The 21,871-nt window shown below is 46.9% G+C and overlaps 1 protein-coding gene and 1 pseudogene across 1 annotated transcript in view; one reads left to right on the top strand and one right to left on the bottom strand.

The window, feature by feature from the left end:
- TUBB2A (tubulin beta 2A class IIa) overlaps nucleotides 1-21,871 on the top strand; it is a 41,893-nt gene that overhangs the window by 18,680 nt on the left and 1,342 nt on the right. Inside the window, exons 2-3 of the mRNA XM_057304841.1 lie at nucleotides 20,444-20,552; nucleotides 20,901-21,011. Of these exons, the coding sequence (XP_057160824.1) occupies nucleotides 20,444-20,552; nucleotides 20,901-21,011 (220 nt within the window). The remainder of the gene's footprint in view (nucleotides 1-20,443; nucleotides 20,553-20,900; nucleotides 21,012-21,871) is intronic.
- On the bottom strand, nucleotides 1,504-8,974 carry LOC113264230 (programmed cell death protein 2-like; annotated as a pseudogene).

Raw genomic sequence — 21,871 nt, 5'->3', positions numbered from 1 at the left:
GGCCCTTCTGATACCTGCTGAAAGTCAGTTTACCCTACCTCAAGCCCTGCCCAGTTCTAGAAACGTGTTCCCACAGTCTCCTGCTGAGCAGCTCTGAGATTCCCTCCCTCCCTATAGACAACCTATAGAGCCTACTCTAATACAGACATGCGTGGCTCACTCACCGGCTTCCAGATGTGGCTCCCCAGCACTCCTCTCCGGAATTCTTTCCTGAACACCCAGCTGGATTTCCTGCGCCCCCTCAGTTCTGACAATTTTACGTTGAAATTCCAATTCTCTCTCTGCTAAACTTCAAGCTTCTTAAGTGTAGAGAAATTTCTCAACCATTTCCCCATCGGCCACTTTTGCTGAACTGCATTTTGGTATAAGTGCTATGAGTCCTGCAGAACTCCTTGCTGGCAGGTCTTCCCATCTGAGATGCCCATGGACTTTGACCTGCTTCCAAGTCATTAGTTTTGGCCTCACAGCAGCTGGTGAAGGGCTGGGCGACAGACTGCCGAGGAATGAAAAATGTTCCAGGGTGAACGTGCGTCATCCGTGCTATGTGACATTTTACAGCCCAGCTGTCGGGACAGAATCAATAAAAACCCTGTCAGTGCAGGGTGAGGAGAATACGAAATAGGCAAGCAAAGGACAGGAGGGTAGGGAGCTGATGTCTATCTAATGCCAAGCACTTAGAGACAGAGTGGGTCAGGAATTTTAGATCTGATCCTACCCTGGAAATTTCTCAACCTTGGATACGATGCTATGAAAAAGGAATTCAAATGTTTGGCTCCTTCTAAAACTGGTTCTATCTTGCTTCACCTCATGTTTGGCATGGCTAATCTTTCCTAATTTGACAGTTTTGTAAACCATTTCATTTTACGTCTTTGGAGTGCTAAAAATCCATTCTTCCTTTCTATGGGGAAAGGGTTTTGGAAAATATTTAATTTCCTTGCTCCTCTCTTGAAATCACAACCCCCATTCAAAAATCACGGGCACACACACACCCCAACAACAAAACAAAACAAAGACTTCTTTTTCCTTTATGAGACAAAGTATGTGTTTTTATTGTGGAAAGACATACATATAAGTGAAAAGATCATTTCACTTGGGTCCACCACTTGTAGGTAACCAGTTCACGCCCAGTGCATATCTTTCCAGATTTTTTCCATGCACATATATATGTATAAATATTCTTATGAAAATATGATCGTACTATGACTACCATTCGTAATGGTATCTTGGGGTCAATTTAGAGCCATATCTTATGTGGTGCCCATACAGGTCTGTACTGTGAAGACTGCGTAACCTCGCACTTCGTGGATCTACCAAAATTTACTTAATTCTCTGTCCCTGGAAATTTCTGTTTCACTAATATTTAGGCATTGTAAGCAATGCTTAAAACAACATTTTTGAACTTGTGTCTCTGGCATCATTATTTCCTTAGGATAAAGTTCAAGACATGGAATTCTTGGAAGTTGAAGAAATTAGCAGCATTTTAAAGGTTTTACAGCATTTACTTTAAGGTGTATCTGTTACATCTTGCTTCATATGAATTGCTCTGTGTACCAGTGCCCAGTCTATAGCTTTGAGCACGGGGGAGGCCAGCCTGGTGGCCTCATCAACACGTGTTCCCAGTATGTCTGCCTCGAGGTAGCCGACTGCTGAGACACGGCCTGGAATTCAACTAGTCTCTTGGCACGACAGGGGCAATCTGGAATGTCCTTTTGTTGAGGGATATTTTCACCAGGAATCCAGATGAGGACAATCCCTCCGCCAATCTCTGAGAATTTGTCTCGATTCAAAAGCTATTTTGGATTTAAACTTCTGCAAAATGTTATCTACCCTGGATTCATGTTTCACTATGGAATCCAGTGCTTTCTCAGGCACTTCGCCCACACTTCCTGTAATCTGTGCGACATCATCCTTTTCTACAACTTCAGGTGTAATCCCAGCTTCTGTTTCCATTACGGTTTCAAATCCTGGAAAAAGAAAGTGGCGGTCTGGAACTCAACTGTCCTGATGATCTGTGTATAGCCTGCTTGTGTCTCAGTCTCCAGTCTGGACTTGGATGCCACCTACTGCGGTAATGTGCCTTGTAACCTCTGGGGCAGCCTTGGGGGCCCGATAGCCACAGGCCCTGCAGAGAGGAGCACCAGACCTCAGCTGGAGGCACCACGATTCTCCTGCCTGTGGGGGAGGATTCTCAGAAGGGGGCTCAGATGGGTAAAACTTTTTCTTGGGTAGCTGATTCCTAAAAACTCACAGCCGGCTGAGCCCCGTGGCTCTGGGTAGCAGGAGAAGGAGGCCTGGGTGGAAGGCATCATGGTGAGGCCGGGCGGGACACGGGCACCTGCAGCACAAAGGGATGAAAGAGCCGTGCCCAGCTCACAGGCCAGCGGCTGCCCCCCCAGCCCCGCCAGCCCTGCAGGCTGCCCGCCCACCTCACGCAGCACTGCTCAAACCGGCTGCCAGGCCAGCGCCTCCTCCCCAAGTCCTGCTCCGCCGACCGCCTTAATCCTTCAATATATGCGCAACAGCTGCTTTTAAATCCTTGTCTCATACTGACATTTAAAAATCTGTCATTTCTGGCTCTCTTTCTATTGCCTTGATTTTCCCCCAATTATAGGTCACGTTTTCCTACCTCTTCCCGTCTAGCGTCTTCTAATTGAATTTAGGACATTGCAAATGTTTCACTCTTAAGCATGTAGATTTTGTTGTCTTCTTCTAAAGAGTGTTGGGCTTTGCTCTTGCAGGTGGTTAACTTACTTGGAGATCAGCGTGGTCCTTCCCAGGCTTGTTTCCAAGCTCCTTTGGGTGGGTCTGGAGTAGCCTTTCCTTCAGGGCTACTTAAGTTCTAGTCTTAAGGGGAAACCTTTCTGGGATTTCTACTGAATATCCTGGGTAGTTCACTGAAATATCTCCATGTGGCTGCTCAGAACTCAGATGTCTCCAGTCCCATGTAAGCGAGAATTACCGAATAGTCGCTCTTTCCCCTGGTGGTTGTTCTTTGCTTGGCCTTGTGGAATCTCACCTGCTCACCACCAAGCCAGACTTCAGCCAGAACCCTCAAAGGTGCCATGCACGTTTATGGGGCAACTTCTTTTTTTTTTTTTAAAGATTTTATTTATTTATTCGACAGAGATAGAGACAGCCAGCGAGAGAGGGAACACAAGCAGGGGGAGTGGGAGAGGAAGAAGCAGGCTCACAGCGGAGGAGCCTGATGTGGGGCTCGATCCCGCAATGCCGGGATCACGCGCTGAGCCGAAGGCAGACGCCCAACCACTGTGCCACCCAGGCGCCCCATATGGGGCAACTTCTTTGTGTGGACTTGCAACTTCGGCCGCCCTCAGCGTGCCACACATCCGTCTCCGTCTTCCCAACTCAGCAAGACAGCTGCACTCTGCTTGGATTGCTTCTCTCTGTGCCATGGTGTAGAAGGTTCTTCAGGCAGAAAGCACAAGTCATTGTAGGGTTCACCTCATTTGTTTCTCTTTTTTCCAGAAAGTACAGTCCTGGGTCTGTTTCCGTGGACTGAAAACGGTAGTTTCATAGATTTTGTCCAGTGCTCCCATTGTTTATGGCACAAGGGTTGGTCTGGAATCAATTTACTTCCCATACACTCCTTTTAATGAGGGTTTTTTTTTGGGGGGGGTTATTATGTAGTTAAAAAAAAAAACAAAGAGTACTCTGGTTCTGAGGAAGGTTTTTCTTGCTCTTAAAAAATAGTCGGGCAAAAATAAGTAGTGCCTTTTCTGCCTCTGAAAGCATGTGGTGCCACAAAGGGGCTGCCACAGCGCCCGGGAGGGAAGCCGATCTAAGTGGAAGGCCAACAATGTGTTGAGAATAATGGTCTAGAAAACACCTGGGTCTGTGGTAACGTCAGTGAGATGACGGAGTAACCAAGCCTGGAGTTGTCCTAGTTCTAAACCAGCTGTTCTCAAATCTGTCAGCCTCAGGGCCCCCTTACACTCTTAATCACTGAAAAGCCCAATGAGCGTTCGTGTATGCGGCTTACAGCCGTCAATATTCACCATATTATTAATTGAAATTGAGAACATTTAAAAATATGTAATTATTATTAATTTAAATAGATACTTAATCTGTGATAAAATCGAAAACCCATTACATATTACCATAAGTAACATTTTTTATGAAAAACAATGTTTTATAAAACAAAAAAATAACTTGGGGGTATGAGAGGCATTGTTTTACATTTTTGCAAATCCCTTTAATGTCTGGCTTAATACGAGACAACTGGATTTTCATAACTGCTTTTGCATTCAATCTGTTCTCATCTGTTGTTTCACTTGAAAAACAAACAAACAAATCTGGCCTCACTCACGTCTGTAGTGGAGAAAGGGGGGAGTATTTTTATTCGTGTTCAGATAATTGTGGGTTCTCTTCTTTGGTAGACACCAAAAACTTAACAAGTTGTAATTCCTTGAAGGTATTTATAATGTGACCTCTGAAACGATCTTCAAAAACACTTATACTTTATTACAGGGCTCAGTAAATTTCTTCTGTAAGGGGTCAGATAGTAAATATTTTCTCCTCTGCAGGCCTTGAAGTTTCTGTTACAACGGCTGAAGTTGCCCGGTGCAGTTCAATGGCAGCCTCAGTGATACACACACACAAGGGTGTGGTTGTATTGCAATAAATAAAAGGTTTTACCGAACCCTTTTTGAAATTAGCTTTTTGTAAATAACCACTGACTTCTGCTTTAGGACAATTAAAATCCGTTGGTCTATCCTGCACTTGGAATGGATGGTTTTGACCACGCAGGGGCCCTGAAAAGGTTTCAGGGACCTCCAGGGGTCACTAGACCACACTTTGAGAACCGCTGCTATCATATTTTTGTTATATGGGATAATACATTTCTTCTTGCAAAAGACGTTTTCAGTTGGATCTTCTGTTCCTCGCAGACAAAAGCATCCTCGCTCATAAAGTCCCAGGTGCTTTCTCAAGCCAGAAATCCGCATAGCAGTTTATTTTGGATTCTGGGAAACGGCAAATCAAACCCCACCGCGTTCCCTCCCACCAGTTTCATGTGCCAGCCGTACAGTAGAAATCGCAAGTTGCATGTCAGGGCTGAGAGGTCCCGAGGCGGCCCCTGGGAGCCTCGCGGGGCCCCAAAACATTGCAAGAGAGCTTGGGAAAGTTTCATGTTTTCACTGGGAAGAACAGAGGTAGCCAGAGTCCTCATTATCTAGACAAGGGATATGTGAGTCCGGATTCTCCAGAGAAACAGAACCAACAGGATATCTATAAAGACATTATTTTTTAAAAAATGGCTCACAAGGTGTCTGGGTGGCTCAGTCCTTAAGCGTCTGCCTTCCGCTCAGGTCATGATCCCCGCGTCCTGGGATCAACCCGCATCCAGCTCCCTGCTCAGTGGAGAGTCTGCCTCTCCCTCTGCCCCTCCGCCTGCTCGTGCTCTTTCCCTCTCTCACATGCTCTCTCAATATAGAAATGAAATCTTTTATAAAAAATTGGCTCATAGATCACGGAGACTGAGAAGTCCTGTGGCCTGGCATCTGCAAGCTGGTGATTCAGGAGAGCCGGTGGTGTAGTCCCAGTCCGAGCCCAAAGGCCTGAGCACCCAGAGAGCCAACGGTGTGAGTTCGCATGTGAGAGCAGAAGGTAGACGTCCGGCCCCAGCAGTCTGCTGAGAGCAAAGCCTCCCATCCTCCCTCTCTTTATCCTCTGCAGGCCTCGGGCGGATGGGCTCCTGCCTGCCCACACCGGGAAGGACGATCTGCTCTCCTCGGTCTACCGATTCCAGCGCTGATCTCGTCCAGAGCCGCCCTGCCAGAAATAACGTTTAGCCAAATATCCGGGCACCCCAAGGTCCGGTCAGGCTGACACGTAAAATTAACCATCACCATGGGACAAGGCAGGATGCGGCAGCGAGAACTTTACGGTGTGAGACTGCAGGGGCAGGTGTCTAGAACGCGGGAGCTTGGACGGCGGGCAGAGAAGAGGCGGGGCAGGACGGCCACATCCCTGCCACCTCCCATTGCCCAGAATCCACCTCAGGGAGAAGGGGGGACGGTAAAGGCCCGGAGGTGACTGCGGGTCTCCCAACCCGACAAATACTAACCCTCACTGACTAAGCTGAAGTGTTTCTGCCAAACAGAACAGCGGCTCTTGAGCTGGAAATGAAGATCAATTTTAGGAAAACTTAAAATTTTTTAGATGCCTGTGTTTCTGTCCTAAAAACTTCATATTTTCTTCCTTTTTTTTTTGAAAGAAGATTTTATTTATTTATTTGTCAGAGAGAGAGAGAGCGCACAAGCAGGGGAAGCAGCAGGCAGAGGGAGAAGCAGGCTCCCATGGGGCTCGATCCCAGGACCTTGAGATCTTGACCTGAGCGGAAGGCAGTCACTTAACCAACGAAGCCACCGGGCATCCCTAAAAGCTCCTATTTTCTAACAGTGGACATAATCAGGTTCAAAAGTTTGGCCAACCTGATGAAAAATACCTCACTCCCATTTTATTCATTTATTTTTAAAGATTTTATTTATTGGAGAGAGAGCGAGCGTGTGAGCATGAATGGGGGAGGGGCAGAGGGAGAAGCAGACTCCCCTCCGAGCAAGGAGCCCCAATCGGGGCTCAGTCCCAGACCCTGAGATCATGACCTGAGCCGAAGGCAGCCCGGTCACAGGTGGCTGGGGGCAGTGCATTCGAATTCACCACAGTGCCTTCCACGTTTGTGGGTTCGGAGCTTCAGAAGAACCTACCTGCGTTGAACTGGGGACCACGAATTTTACCTTTACAGTGAAGAGACTGACAGTTCATGAAGCATTAGACAGACCACTCACGAGACCTAGTCCTTCACTTCGAGTTGGCCTTCTGCTCGTCTCGGATGTTGATGCTGTTTACCATGGAAGTTACATTTTGTTTTCACAGGTGCACTGCCCTCCCATGCCTTCCAATCAACTCTGGCTTCTGGAAACAAGGCCAGAGTGCTAGGGCTCCGTGCGATTCAGGATTTTGTTACTTCCCAAATTTCTCTTCTCCTTCCCAATATTCTAATAAACATAAGCACATCCTTTGAATCTACGTTCCTCGTGACAGAAGCAAGTAATTTTCCATGTTGTGCAATTTTCTTGTATATGAGACAGTTTGTGCGCTTGCCTGCAGGGGTCGTGCCCATTTGTGAATTTCTCTGATTAGAAACCAAACGGTACACAGGCTAAAGAAGCCTACCTGAGATCCCACTGCTCTAACAGAAGCAGTTAGTTTTGTTTTTTTTAATATTAGCTTTAATCATTGCTCAACTCCACAGATACTTTAAATGCATATCATGCTGTGTCATTAACTAAGCATTTCTCCTGTGAGCATTGCCATCGGTCTGTTATATTTAGTCTACGAACGTGATAAAACATAAAAACAATTGTATTGTGCATTGGCACAATCCTTGGCTATTGTGAAATTCAAATATTGTCACATCTCTTTATTCTACTTCATTCGTTCATTTATTTATTTATGTATTTATTTACTCATTTACTCAACACATATTTATGGAGCTGGGCAATGGGAGTACAGATATAAATAGGAGAGACACCGTTCCTGCCCTTAAGGATATGAAGTCTAGGAGGGGAGATAGATATCATCACGTGATTTTCAAGCATTTACCCATTTGAGCCATGTATTCATGTTCTATCCACACAAGCATCCAAATAGAAATGCCCCCCCCCCTTTTTTTAATGATCTTGCTAATTGTGTACAAGTGGCCCCATGCGTGGCAGCTCTGTGTGTTTTGGTTGATCGAGTTATTTCCTCAGGGCTATAAAAGCAGAACCATGACAGGGATCTGGAAGACTTGCTGTCCTCTTTTGTGGTTTAATCTCCAGACAGCACTCCCCTCTACTTCCTGCCACAGGATGGGTAGTCAGATAAAACGTTCTTCTGAATGAGAAAAACAATTAAGCATTGAAAATGTGAGAAGAAGAAAACACAAGATAAAAATAGAACTCCCCAGCCTGCTCTATGAAACACATTTTTAACTGGTGGATTTAACGGTAGCATTTTTACCTTATTCTATTCTTTCTGGACTATACCATGTTTATAAAGAGGAAGTCAGCAAAACGTTAACTAACTGTACCACTTAGTATTTTAAAAAAATCTGTTTAATGTTTCAGGCCTAGAACTAATCATGAACCCTTTAAAAAAAGCTTTAAAAAACGTTATTTAAACAATAACTCTTAAAACTTACAAGATGGGGCGCTGGGGGGCTCAGTCTGTTAAGTGTTTACCTCGGGCTCAGGTCATGATCTCAGGGTCCTGCGATCCAGCCCCACATCAGGCTCCCTGCTCGGTGGTGAGTCTGCTTCTCCCTCTCCCTCTGCCTGCTGCTCCCCCTGCTAGTGCACTCTCTCTGTCAAATAAATAAATTAAATATTTTTAAAAAACCCTACAAGATAAAAGAATAGCTCAGTCAATTCTTGAATACCCTTCTTCTAATTTCAGCAGTTACTCATGTTTTGCCCATTGTGTGGCATTTGTGTGTGTGTGTGTGTATATATTTTTTTTTGCTGAATTATTAGAAAGTAGATTATAGACATCATAAAAATTCACTCTTAAAAGTTTCAGTATATACCTCCTAAGGACAAAGACATTCTCTTATATAACCATAATGCCATTACCACTCCCAAGAAACTTATCATTAATTCAAGAGGGTCGTCTAATATCCAGCTGCCAGCTGCAGAGTCCTGGGATCGTGAGCTGGCTCAGCCCATCCTCCTGCTGGAACTAGCTGCCAGCCCCGCTGCCTGGGCACTGAGCCTTGTCCCCGCTCTGTCCACTGCCTGTCCAAAGCTAGAAGTCTGACTTGGGGGACTGTCACCGCCCACCACCTTCATCCATCAGCTCAGACTCCTGGATGCTGACGCATTGCCACATCCCTAAAATTGAGCCCACCGTTTCCTATCCCTGCGGGCTCGCCCTGCAGCTCGGCTGATGCCTCTTGACCTTGACCCGTGGCCATGCTGTCGCTGTCCATTGATATTTCAAATGGCAAGTGAAGGCTTAACCATATGTAATGAGGCTGGCCATAGATACTTCTAACTTGTTCCTTGAGCATAGTGCTGCTGAAACAAAATGGCTTTTAGCAGCAACACCCATGAGCTTGAATTTCATTAATATTTATATCAGGAGAGAGCTGCTCATAAAAGCAAAGTGCATTTCAGCTTCTTAGTAAAGGGAACGCTCGGGACTGATGAAGATCACATTGCTGACGGTGCTGAAGAAGCGAACTGCTTCAACTCTCATTCCTCTTGTGTATTTGATCTCTCAGCCTAAGCCTGTCTCTTGCAGCAGGGCAGAGAGAGCAAATTCTTCCAGTCCCAGCGGCCATCTGCAATGGCCATCACAGGATGGAAGATAAGCAGCAAAGACTCGGTGTCAAGATGAATGGGTCTGGTGACACAGACATTTGCCAGTCCTGGCCCTTGTCCTGGTCACTGGCGGGTCCAGAGAACGGCGAGGACTCTACCGAGCCCTTTGCCCATGGCAGGAGAGAGTCTGGCGTTTCTCGAGGGCACAAGCTCCTTTGAATAAGGGGTACTCACTATGCTCGCCCACTAGTAAAGGGAACTTGCTGCAAGGATCAAAAGCCCAGGAGAAAAGGAAAAAGCAGGGGAGTGAATAAAACCAGAAACAGGCTCCACGCTCTGACAGGCAGGATTCTCAATGCATCTGGTCCTTCAGTGAGTAGAAATATTTCACTGGAAATAAAATGCCACAGGCAAGCGTTTGGGCTTTCTGTGTTCGCCACATTAACACCCCGACAAAGGGCTGTGGCATTGTTGATGCAGGAAGTGAGGGGAAGAGTAGATGGATCCCACCCCCTCCTCCCTTTCATGCAGACAGTCCTGGAGGCTGTGTGCTGGTTGCCTAGGAAACTATGTATGTGAAACTGCAGAAAATGTGCTGTCAGGCGGCAGGAGATGCAACCGCTGAGTTTTTTGCTGGCATTGCCTGATGCCAGGCCATTTTCTTAACTCCTCCGAACCAGTGTCCTCGTGCACCAGGAGGAGATAATCTCTACCTCGTGTGTGCAAGTGTGCGTGTGTGTGTGCGCGCGCGTGTGTGTAAAGTGCCTTAGCTGATTGTAGAATACAGAAGGAGCTCTGTGTGGATCTCCCTTCTTTTTCGTTCATATCACAAACATGTGGCACGGAATAGACTCCACGGAATAAATGGAATAGAGATCTAATATAGAAACCATTTTGGTAACAAATGAGACATTCACTCAATTTTTGTAACTGGAATGATATTTAACACCTAGTAAGAAAGTTTGTTATGTGGCATTAGATGATAAATCTCTCGCAAATTGAAAAATCATTTACAATGCAAGTACTTCTCGTTTATCCCCTCTGTAAACTGGAAATGTTTAAAATGTAATGTGTGGGATGCTCTTTGAATCAGCACAGCCGCATGGCAGGTCTGAAGAGCCCATCGCCAGCACTCCGCCGTGCTCTGCCCGAATTCCGACCCAGGAGGGCTGCGCGCAGGAGCCGGCCGTTATCAACGGCAAAACTGCAGCATCGCTACTGATAAGAACCATATTACTGACCGAGTGACGACAAGGGCCCTTTTGATGCCGCTCCTCGGAAAGACTGCACATTCCCATCCCAGTGCCCCACAGCCGGGGCCCTCCCCGCCTTGGCACCCCGGCCAGGGTCCGGCCTCCTCACCAGCCTGCCCCCCCCCCCCCCGCCCCCACTGCCCGGGCAGCCCGCGTCACGCTCCCCTGCAGGCAGACCAAGCCGTGCAGCGTAAGGAGAGGTTGCTGACCATGTGTGCATTAGGACTTCAAAGGACTTAACTCTAGAAGTTTCTTAGTGAATCAAGGAAGTGAATTCCCCCGTCTGGACTCTGAGGCTCCTGGCCCCTGGGCCGCTGATGGAGCCTCAGCTGAGCTCTGCTCTTAGAGTTGCCTTCAGCCAGGGAGCTGCCTCACCCACAGGTGTGGTCCCTTCCTCGGGGACCTGTTGCACATGCAGGAGCTGGTCGTTGGGGGGGTGGTGGTGAAGGTTGGCCCCCTTGCTTCAATTTGGGACGTCCCTGAAGAGTCCTCTGAGCTCCAGAGCATGCCCTGGGACTGCACACCTCAGCGTCTCATTCCCCCCCTCCCGCTCCCTTCGCTCTCCAGTAGGCTTCTTGTGCAAGTCTCTCCCAGCCTGTTTCCCAAGAGCCTGATGCGAGACGAGGAATTTTCAAATAACTGGATCATGCATTCAGATCGTAAGGAGGTGATAGACTCCTCCACACAGAATTATATCTGGAAACACATTCTTCTGTCATTTTCTTCATATATTTATATGATCATATTTCTCACAGTTGTGGGCTTTTTTTTCCTTCAGCTGCTTCTCTGTGGAGCTGTTGTTATTCATCTGATGTTGGAACTCTGGCTAGGCCTCTAATTTTTTAATCAAATTCTCTATTTTCCACCCCCCACCCTTCTTTCCTATACTTTTCAGATCTGCTTGACTTTATCTTCCAGTGTCTCAACTGAGTTTTCAGTTATGCTCTTAGATTTTTTAATTTCTATGCATGGTTCTCAATTCTTTAATTTTACTTTCTATGTATTTTGTTCTTATTTCATGGTTACACTATCGTATCTTCTCTGAGGAGAGTCATAAGATTTTTAAAGGACATTTCCTTCTCCCGTCATAATTTTCTCCATGTTTCTTTCTTTCTTCTTAATCTTTGTTTACTTTGTTTACTGTCTTCCAGGTATCTGGTCACCTTCAGTTCTGTGCTCATTTTTAAGAGAGAGACGCTAAGAAGCTCTTTGTGGTCGCCAGGCCCCTGACTAGAGCTTTCCGAGTGTAGGATTCATTGGGTGAATTATGAGCGATCTCTGATGTACAGACCGAATGACAGCTGAATATCCGCTCTGTGATGGCGAAATTTTGTGTCGACTTGGTTAAGCTGTGGAACCTAGTTGTTCAAAGACTAGTCTAGATGTTTCTGTGAAGGTATTTCATAGACACGATTCACATTTGCAGTCCGTTTACTTACCGTTTTATTAACAGATTACCTTTCCTAATAAGGACGAGCCTCATCTAAATGGCTGAAGGCCTTAAGAGCAAAAACTGAGGTCTCCCAGAGGCGACTCCCTCCAAGACTGTGACATAGAAACCCTGCTTGAGCTTCCAGCCTGCCCTACAGATTTCAGGCTTTACTGGTTCTGTTTCTAGAGAAACCGACTGATACACACTCTCTCAATGTGATTTTACTACTCAATCAATTAAGAGGTGGAACCCTCTGGGTTTGGCTACATTAGCAAGTGTGATACAAGGAAGGGTAGGAAAAGCACTTGTGGACTGGGGCTTGCCCTCTCCTGCCCCTGGGGACCCTTTTGCCACCATATAAACAAGCATGGTTAGCCTGATGGACGATGAAAGGCACATGGCTTTTCCAGCTGACATCAAGCCAACTGCCAGACATGACAGCGGGCCCCTCACTAGACCAACAAACCTGCCAACCAACTCACACATGAGTGCAGCTACCCCAGAACATCAGGCCCCAGATGAACCGGCCCATAACAAAACCCCTCGGCCAAGCCGCAAGCCTATAATTAACAATAAATAGTTCATCTTAATCCACAAAATTTTAGGGTGGATTTTTCAGCAGCAAAAGATAACCCTATATAATCATTATTATGACGTCTTTGTTCTTGAAATGATCCTATGGCCCAGATTATCCCCACCAGTATCCTGCTGCTTCTGCCTGCCGCCAGCATTCTCGTCGCTGAGTAGAGGGCTGGAGGTTTCAGCATTCGTACCGTAAATATTCCCTTCACCCCCGAAGGAAGTACAGCCAGCTATGAAGTTTTAGAAGACACAAAGTGTCCACACAGAAGACTGCCCTCACTTCTGACAACCAGTGCAAGTTCAAGGGGCCCCTAAACCACACTCGGTTGTAATAATTTGCCAGAAGGATTCACAGAACTCACTGAAAGCTGTTATGCTCATGGTTAGGGTTTATTCTGGGGAAATTATATAGATTAAAATCAGCCAAGAGAGGAGACGCTTGGGGAAGAGTCCCAAAGGTCTGAAGGTAGAGATTCTAGTCGTCCCTTCCCCACAGAGTCAGGGACAATGTTAATTCCCAGTTTCTGTGTATGACAACACAGCCGGAGGATTGCCAACCAAGGAAGCTCACCTGAGCCTGGGGTGTCCAGAATTTTTATTGGGGCTTTTATCTCCCAGAGGCGACATACTGCTCACGTGGCCAACCGTTAGTCTGCAGCCCGGCCTACAGTTGAGCTGCTGCGTTCAGTCTCTAGTTCCTGGGAGATCTGAACTAGTACCAGAGCCCTATCAGACGCACATTGACAGACTGTCTGGTGGCCAAAGCCCTCAGGCAAATAAAGATGATCCTATTGGACATTCAAGGGGCCTAGAAATCACCTCCCAGGAGCCAAAAGCCAAGGCCAGACCTCTCTTTGGATAAGATTAAGTCTTCCCTGTACAGCTCACCCCCTGGCCTTTGGCCAAGACTCTGTTACAGCAAACCAATCACCTTTGTCTGGGCACCCGTAATTAATGTAGTATTTACTAGACACAGCAACGGTAAACAACGAATCCCTTCACCCTATGAAGCCATGCCATAGATATTCACATTTTTGTGCTGGGTTGGTTACTCTTTGCCCCTCTCGATGTGTTGCTATTTGTACAATAAACTAGTACAGAACTATTTAGCATAAAAACTAGCTGATAGTTATTAGTTAAATCCAGCTGTTTCCCAAACCAGTCATCTTATTAATCCAAGGAAGCTCTAACTCAATTTCTCCATATAGTTGATTACGAATATCAGCATTACCATAAGACCTGTTTACATCGGATGGCTGAATGCCCTCAGCAAGGCCAGTGGTGCATCGTATCACCGCACGGCCGCCTGGAAACGAGGCAAGCATATGCCGCATTACCAGAGCCCCACTGAGTCTTCAGGAGCTGGTCCAGTCCATCGTGATATCTCATGGTGGCTCCCTGAGTTGTGCCCCTCATTTTGTAGCCTTCCGTTCGACCTTGTCAAGCTTCCAAAGGTAAGAGTAGTCCATCAGTGTATGGCCCCACCTTTTAAGGCGGGGTATAAGTGAGCTAAGAGACAATACCGTGTCTCTCTCTGAGTCTCTCTCGAGGCACCAATATAATGTTGCATTGCCTTCATTGCATAGACCATTCATTCATTCCTTTATCCTCACCTACCATTCTTCCTTTTCCACATTTACCATTTTAATTTTACCAAGCATGTCCACCTTTTTGGGGAAAGGAGGTCAGGTCTGGCTACTGTGCTGGTCTAGATTGCCACTGGCAATACTAGTCTAGCAAGCACCTCCCCCTCAGTCCACTCTCATCCCTACATAGGTATGTAGGGTTACATACAAACGGAAAGAGTGGACTTTCTTCACCCCCAGGCAATATAGCTGCGTTCACTGTTAATCTCAATTTTGCAAGATGAGATAAAGACACCACCTACTCCATCAGACCCTTAGGAATTCTGACAGAAGATTTAAAGGTATGGTGACATTTTTTTTGCTTAGGGATCATCCCTGCTACTGGTGCTTGTGGTCACTGCTCTGATCCCAGGACCACCATCCCAGGTATCAGGTAGGAAAAAAGAAAAGTGGAGGTTACATGGGGAAGAATTGTAGAGTCATAGCACCCCGTCCCACTCCATTCCCCAGATTCCATAGAAAAATGGAGAAATCCTCCTAATGCAGACACTTCATTGGCTCCCTACGTGTTGAGTGCGAGCACAGACTCATGAAGGCACGGAAGCCAGCCCTTCGTGCCCTAATCATTGCCTGTTCTAGTCATCTTCAAACTATCAGGATAAAAGTATGTTCCTTGAGCTGAAGAAATGTGACTTGGTGGTTCAAATTGGTACAAAATCTTCTAGTTCAGTCCTTTAAACTATTTGGAACATTCAGCTCTACCACCAGGTATGCAAACCCAATCTAGAGCAAGTGTCTATTACAGCAGGAGCCCAGTTGTAGACTCTAGGGGCTACCCGCATCAGCCCGATTTGACAGCTACGTGCATGGCCTTCCCCACTGGAGGCTGCCTCAGAACCACCTGCAGCCTCTGTCTTTCTCATGGGCAGAATGTACGGTTGGTATTTTGAGCTTCACAGGGGGCTGGAGGAATATGTCTAAATTGAGCCCATCTCTGCATTGCTAGAGGATCTCCTCTCCATTATTCCATGGACTCAGAAGGCCACCTCAAGGATTGCCACCTGCCAATTCCAGCTACTTCCGATACCAGGAGGTGGTCCTTCTCATGGACATTGACATGTCCTACTTTAATGTACCCCTCAAATTCCCATAGCGATTTTCATAGGGCTGCACCCCATATGGGTATCCCTTTAATAGGCCAGCTTTCCTTAGTCCATCTGCCTGACCGCGTGGCTCAGCTATTGGCCACCACCATGAATCAAAACCCAAACATAGAGGCAAATAGCATGCATTCTAGCCCACTAAGCTGAATTGTTTTTATCTTCTTCAATAAGAGTGACAGCTTTCCAAACAGGATGCTTGGAAATGTCCACTTTGAAATTGCTATCCATAAGCCAAGCAGCTCTTTGTTGGTCAATAGAGAGTTTATATGGTAACACCGAAGCGGCTATAGGGTCCAGCAGCACGTCAGGTGGTTCCAAAGTCAGTCCTATAGGAGAAGGAATTCCCTGCTCGTGTGTACCTTTCCTTGGATTTCCTTGATACCATTTCCTATATAAATGACTTCTTTTTTATTATGAAACCCTTCTGAGCACTCCCCTCCCCATTACAGTATTTTTTGACATTACCCAAGACATTATGGATATTTTAAGATCACTTTATGTCCTTCAGTCATAGGAACAATTTAATTAATGTCGAATAGAAAGCTAGTAATTGTCTTTCAAAAAGGAATGTTCTGGAATTTTCAAACAGCAATCCCAGTGGTCATCACAGCTTTTGTCATGAGCCTGTCTCCACCCCACACCTCACACAGTATTATTGTACAGATACGTCTGCACTGTCACCCCAGTCAAATTAACAACAGCCCACATTGTGGGAGTTCAGGCAATGTTATTGGCTCTCATTTAGCTGTCTGCTTAATAATGGTTGACGTGTGGCTTTACATGACTTCCATTGTATAATATTAGGGTAGAGGAAGCATTGCCCAATCAGACACAATATTCACCCCTATAATATATTCAGGTAATGGAGATACAGTAACTTCACATAGTCTATTCAAACATTTCAGTCTTCACCTAAACCTTCACCTGAATCCCACCAACTATGTCACACCCTTATCCTTCCAATCTGACCACAACCCTGTTAGGACTTCACTAGCTGTGACATCAGGGTGCACAGGGCTCTCGTGTCAGGGAGTCCCAGAAATATCATTCTTAGACTCCCTGACCATTTTGCCCACTCATGTGTACATGCCCCGGGGCCCTAGCTGGGGATCAGGTCAAGGGACCAGGCCCTTTTGTCAATCTTTAAGGTGATTTGATTGTGGGACCATCATCTCAGGCAATGCCAGGGTGGTTTTCCCATTTTCATCTTTGCCATCCAGCTTTTGAAATTCTTCCAAACAATGGCAAATAGAGCAGATTTGCTTAAGGCCCTTCAATGTGGCGGGGCAGGGGGAGGGCAGCAGAGGCTCTCCTCAGTCAGTCCAACTTCTGAGAGTGCTGCAGTAAGACCTTTATTTTGATCCCTTCCATAGCTGCTCTGTTTGTCAATAACTGTTTAAAGGTTTCTATCCTCCTGGGATGGGTCCCTTGACTCTCCCCTTCACCTGTCCCCCCATTATCTTGCAAATCTTGGCTATCTGTGGCTTCAGCTTAACTCTTTCCTTTGGTGGCAGTCCTAAAATAACTCAGAATAGCCTGATTCCAATCTTGGCTCTGCCTCAAGATCCACCCAAAACTCTACCTTTCATTTTGGTTATTACAAATAACAACAACCAAGGGATTGATATTTGCTTGTTTCTTGTTACTTTGGATTTCCTAATGCATCCAGTGAGCCACCTCCTCAGGGGCTGGAGCTGTCATTTCTAAGTTCTTTTGGCAACTTTTTAAATGATTTTATTTATTTATTTGAGAGAGAGAGTGTGCAGGGTGGGGAGGAACAAGCAGACTCCACACTAAGCATGGAGCCTGACATGGGACTTAATCCCATGACTCTGAGATCATGATCTGAGCTGAATTCAAGAGTCAGACACTTAACCAACTGAGCCACCCAGGCTCCCCTCTTTTGGCAAATTTTACCTCCAATACTAATGGCAGCACAGCTCCACCCCTGTATCCTAGGGGACCCTGTGGGCACTCAAGAATCAAAGGATCACCATCCCCCATCCATTTATCCTTCTTTTCTTGAGCCATATGTTTCAGTGAGTCAGAGTCAGGCTAGCAAATTCCACTTCTGACACAAACTGGGAAGCATTTGGACCAACTGTGAAGTCGGAGGGAACAGTCTTCAAGAGCATCCCCACCTCTTTTTTTTTTTTTCTAAGATTTTATTTATTTATTTGAAAGAGAGAGCACCAGGAGTAGGGAGGGGCAGAGAGAGAGGGAGAAGCAGACTCTCCACTGAGCAGGGAGCCCAATGCAGGGCTTGATCCCAGGACCCTGAGATCATGACCTGAGCCAAAGGCAGACACTTAACTGACTAAGCCACCCAGGCACCCCAAGAACATCCTTGCTTCTGACACCAACTGCAAGGTCAAAGGTCTCCAAGATCACCTTTAGTTTTGGTAGTCTAGGAGGACTCATAGAACTTACTGGAAGTTCTTATACCACAGCTACAGATTTGTTTTTATAGGTAAAGTCTATAAAAGATACAGGTTGAATTAGCCAAGGGAAGCGTACATAGGGCAGAGTCCAGAGGAGTACTACATGCAAAGTTTCTGTTGTCCTCCCATGGAGTCAGGACACGTTACTGTCACTGCATTGGTGTGTGACAATACGCATGGAGTATCACCGACTAGAGACGCTCATCTGAGCTTCAGTGTTCAGAGTTTTTATTGTGCCTGTGTGCATGTTTGTGGGTGTCTCAGACCACGCATCCAAACTCCATCACCCCCTCTTCACATGCAGTCTCCCCTTGGTCCTAGAGGTGCATGCTTCAGGCACGGCCTGCCCTCAGGGAGACTCAGGGAGAGAGACTTATACATTCACTAGAAGTGGGCTCAGAGCAGTTTGGGCAGGAAATTCAGACATTCTAGGATTTGGGGCATGGTCTAAAGGAGGGGTGCAAGATTTGGGTGGATATGATCTCTTGGGTCTACAATGTCTACCATGGGGAGGGGCATGGCAAAAAAAAAAAAGAGAGAGAGAGAGAGAGAGAGAGAGAAGAATGCCTATAGTTGGACTAGATCCTGTTATTGAGCTAATCTTATTAGCCCAGATCAAATCTTTAGCCTTACTGCCTGCTTTTATCACCATAGCTATATTCTCACCTCTGATTTCAGTTTTTCAGGCACTAGTTGATTCAGAGGTTTGCAAAAGCACGTTACATCTACAAACCTAGATGTGGAACCCCAGCCCCAGACAGGCTTTACCTTCCTTCCTTGCCAAGTTATCAAGAACCCTTAGAACAAGAGGCTAAGGGATTGAGGACTCTCAGAAGGCTTGATTGCTACAGCAGACCACACGTGGGCAATCTTTGTGCCTGGAGCTGCTGCTCTGTGGGCCATTCAGAAAGTCTGCCAGAACTACATTTTCTATATTCTGCTTCAGGAAATTACTAGAACTATAGACAATGTTACCAAAGACTCAACACCATCACGAGAGAACTATAACTCCAGTGAATAGACCTCAACAAGTGTCTGGCATTGGCCATGACTCTGGCTTCCCAAAGGAGCAGAAGTAACCACTGCATGAGCCTCCATAAATGTCTATGTCGTCACCAGAAATATCCACTGCCAACTAGAAAATCCATCAAATTGCCACTGTTATTTTCATTTCTGCCATTAAATATGCTGCAAGCCCAACATCTCAGAACCTACTCGACTAACTCCCTTCAAACTTGGAATTGCGGTTTTACTCCCTAATTTAACCCTTAATCATTATTCTTTTTAGTATATTCCTAAGTATACCTCTTATGACACTCCTGATTTTGAGGACCCTCTAACAGCTATCACTCTAGGCACATGCACAGTAGATGATAACCGCTAGTCCTTCAGAGCCAAGAATGGAAGGCAGCCCACCCCTGACAACTGATTGAACCAACACCAACCTCACAATGACTGTTATTCGACCCCCCACAGCATTTAACAGCAGATTGTATCTCTGAAACAACGGAGGCAATGACCAAGTGTTCACAATTGCCCATTCTTGCCCTCTGCTTTGCTTCACCCAACTGTAGGCAGGTTTCCCCCCGCCCACAGCCCATAAATTTGGGCTTGTGCCAAGTTTAAACAAGCACACAGGTGAACACTGCCCCTCTTAACAATTCAGTCTGAAAATCTGCTGACTACGGAGAAAAATATTCCAGCTGGGCAACCTGATTTTGCGCCTACAGACCCACCATCTCTTTCCCTCCTCACCTACATAGTCCCTGCCAGTCCTGCCCACCTCTGCCTATAAAAGAAAAGTCTATTCTGATTGATGTCTGATGCCTGCAGATTTCTCAGATCAGAGTGGTAGATAATTCCCCTAATATGAGCACCACAGACATGATGAGACATAATGTCGGAGTCTGGCTTCCTGTCTGCCAGGCAGCAGGTGACATCCCGCGGCTGTGACTACCGACCGCAGTGGGCGAGGCAGGAGCCAGCCTGGTGCAAGGGTGTGGGCGGGCGCCTGGACAAGGACGTGGTCTCTTTCACAACCGCCATATTACCCACCCCAACCTCCCCGCCCCCCTTCCTGCTGCACATTCACAATGGAGCCTGTGCCCTCACCATGCCCAGTTCTACCCACTGTCTGCAGTCGGGCTCCCAGACTCCTCCTGCCTGCCCTGCCCTACCCAGCCCTGCCGTGGGCAGGGGCAGCAGGCCTTCTGGCTGTCAGTGGTCTAAACTGCGCTGCCTGCAGGGCTGGGTGGGGTTTGCCCCAGGAGACCTTGATCCCTGGAGGCAGTCACAGGGCGGGGTCCAAGCCGTCCTTGGTTCTGGCAGGACCCATCCATCAGCTGGGATGCTGTGACAGTCAGCCTTGCCTGGGGGTGATGGCCTCCCCAGCATCCACAGCTTTCCCTAGAAGGGCATCTGCTGTGCCCACCCTCCTCGTTCAGTGCCCTTCCCAGCTTTCAGTCTGTCGCCATCATATGGCCAATGCTCTGCGGATTTCCGTGCCCCTCTGCAGCACCCCTGGAGGAAGAGGGGGGTGCAGCTCTAGGACTCCTTCACTGGCTGACCACAGTGGCCGCTGTTCCAAGGACATGAGAGGGAGAAAAGGGCCATCCTTACTGATATTTAGGATGCCAGCCATCATTTGATTTTTTTTTCCCCAGTTTTGGGAGGTCATCAGTGATGAGCATGGAATCGACCCCACTGGCAGTTACCATGGAGACAGTGACTTGCAGCTGGAGAGAATCAACGTGTACTACAATGAAGCTGCTGGTGATTATTGGAATGTTTTTTGCCCAGTCAACCTTGCTTTGCATACTGTGGCGGACAGAGTGTACCAGGAGCAGACAAATGACAAAGAAATGTTTCTTGCATTCATTTAAATGTCACCTGCTAGAAAGGACACATTATGTGGTTCCTCACGGCTCCTGCATGTTGGCCATGACTAAGCATGCCATTATCTCTCCTCTTCCGAGGCAGAAAAGCACCTCTATTTGCTCACTTTTGTCTCAGATGCTAGAATGTTCTCTAATGATTCAGCTGTGAAAGGCACATAGGGCACAGTCTTGTCTGTGATTCCTTTGCCCGCTGCACGTCTAAGTCCGGCTGTGTTCCCCACAGGTAACAAATACGTACCTCGGGCCATCCTGGTGGATCTGGAGCCGGGCACCATGGACTCCGTCAGGTCTGGGCCATTTGGCCAGATCTTCAGGCCAGACAACTTCGTGTTCGGTATGTAGTCATGACAGTGGCAACCGGCTCAGTGAATTCCCTTCTCAACACTGAGGAAATCACAGTTCTTAGTGTTGGATGCAAAGGTGGAGACTGTGTGTTCACAGAGAGCCCTAGGTCCTGGCCTAATTCCACCTAATCCTGGGGCGGCCCCCTTCTCTGGCCCCTCTCTGGGCAGCTCAAAGAACAGTTGTCAGCCTGTAGAGGGCTCCTACTCCCCCTGCCCCCCGCCACTACAGAGCAGCCAGTGACAGGTGAAGAATACAGAGCAGGGATGAGCCTTCCAGCAGGAATTGACAGGCTGCTGGTGATGTCAGAGGACCAGGGCCAGCAGGTAACCATGTCAGGAAGCCAAAGGCCAAAGGCACAGGTTAGGACCAGAAGTGGGGCCAGTTCTTGGAGCCCATCTTCTCTTGGGATCATATTGTACCCTTGTTCTTGCCCGTTTATGGTACGTAATGTAAATACTTACACAAGGTTCCTGCTCCTAATTTGAAAACCAGTTGGGTTTCGGGGCGCCTGGGTATCTCAGTGGGTTAAGCATCTGCCTTCAGCTTGGGTCATGATCCCAGGGTTCCAGGATGAGTGCCCGAGTTGGGCTCCCTGCTCAGCAGGGGAGTCTGCTTCTTCCTCTTCCTCTGCCACTACTTGTGCTCTCTCTCTCTCGCTTACTCTCTTCCTCAAATAAAACGAACAAACAAAAACCATTTGGGTTTTGTTAACCCATCTTCTTGATCAATTAATAACTACATCTGAACTGAACTTGCTTTTTAGCCTATTATGATGTCCAGTGTTTTTGAGGATCATTGATGTACAGAACAATTTCCATAGGTAAAAAGAGTAAAAGAGAAGAATCTGTC

The sequence above is a fragment of the Ursus arctos genome, unplaced genomic scaffold, assembly GCF_023065955.2.
Source record: "Ursus arctos isolate Adak ecotype North America unplaced genomic scaffold, UrsArc2.0 scaffold_31, whole genome shotgun sequence".
Classification (NCBI taxonomy): domain Eukaryota; kingdom Metazoa; phylum Chordata; class Mammalia; order Carnivora; family Ursidae; genus Ursus; species Ursus arctos.
Note: the sequence above shows the minus strand (reverse complement) of the source record. Positions and strands in the feature narration are given on the sequence as shown.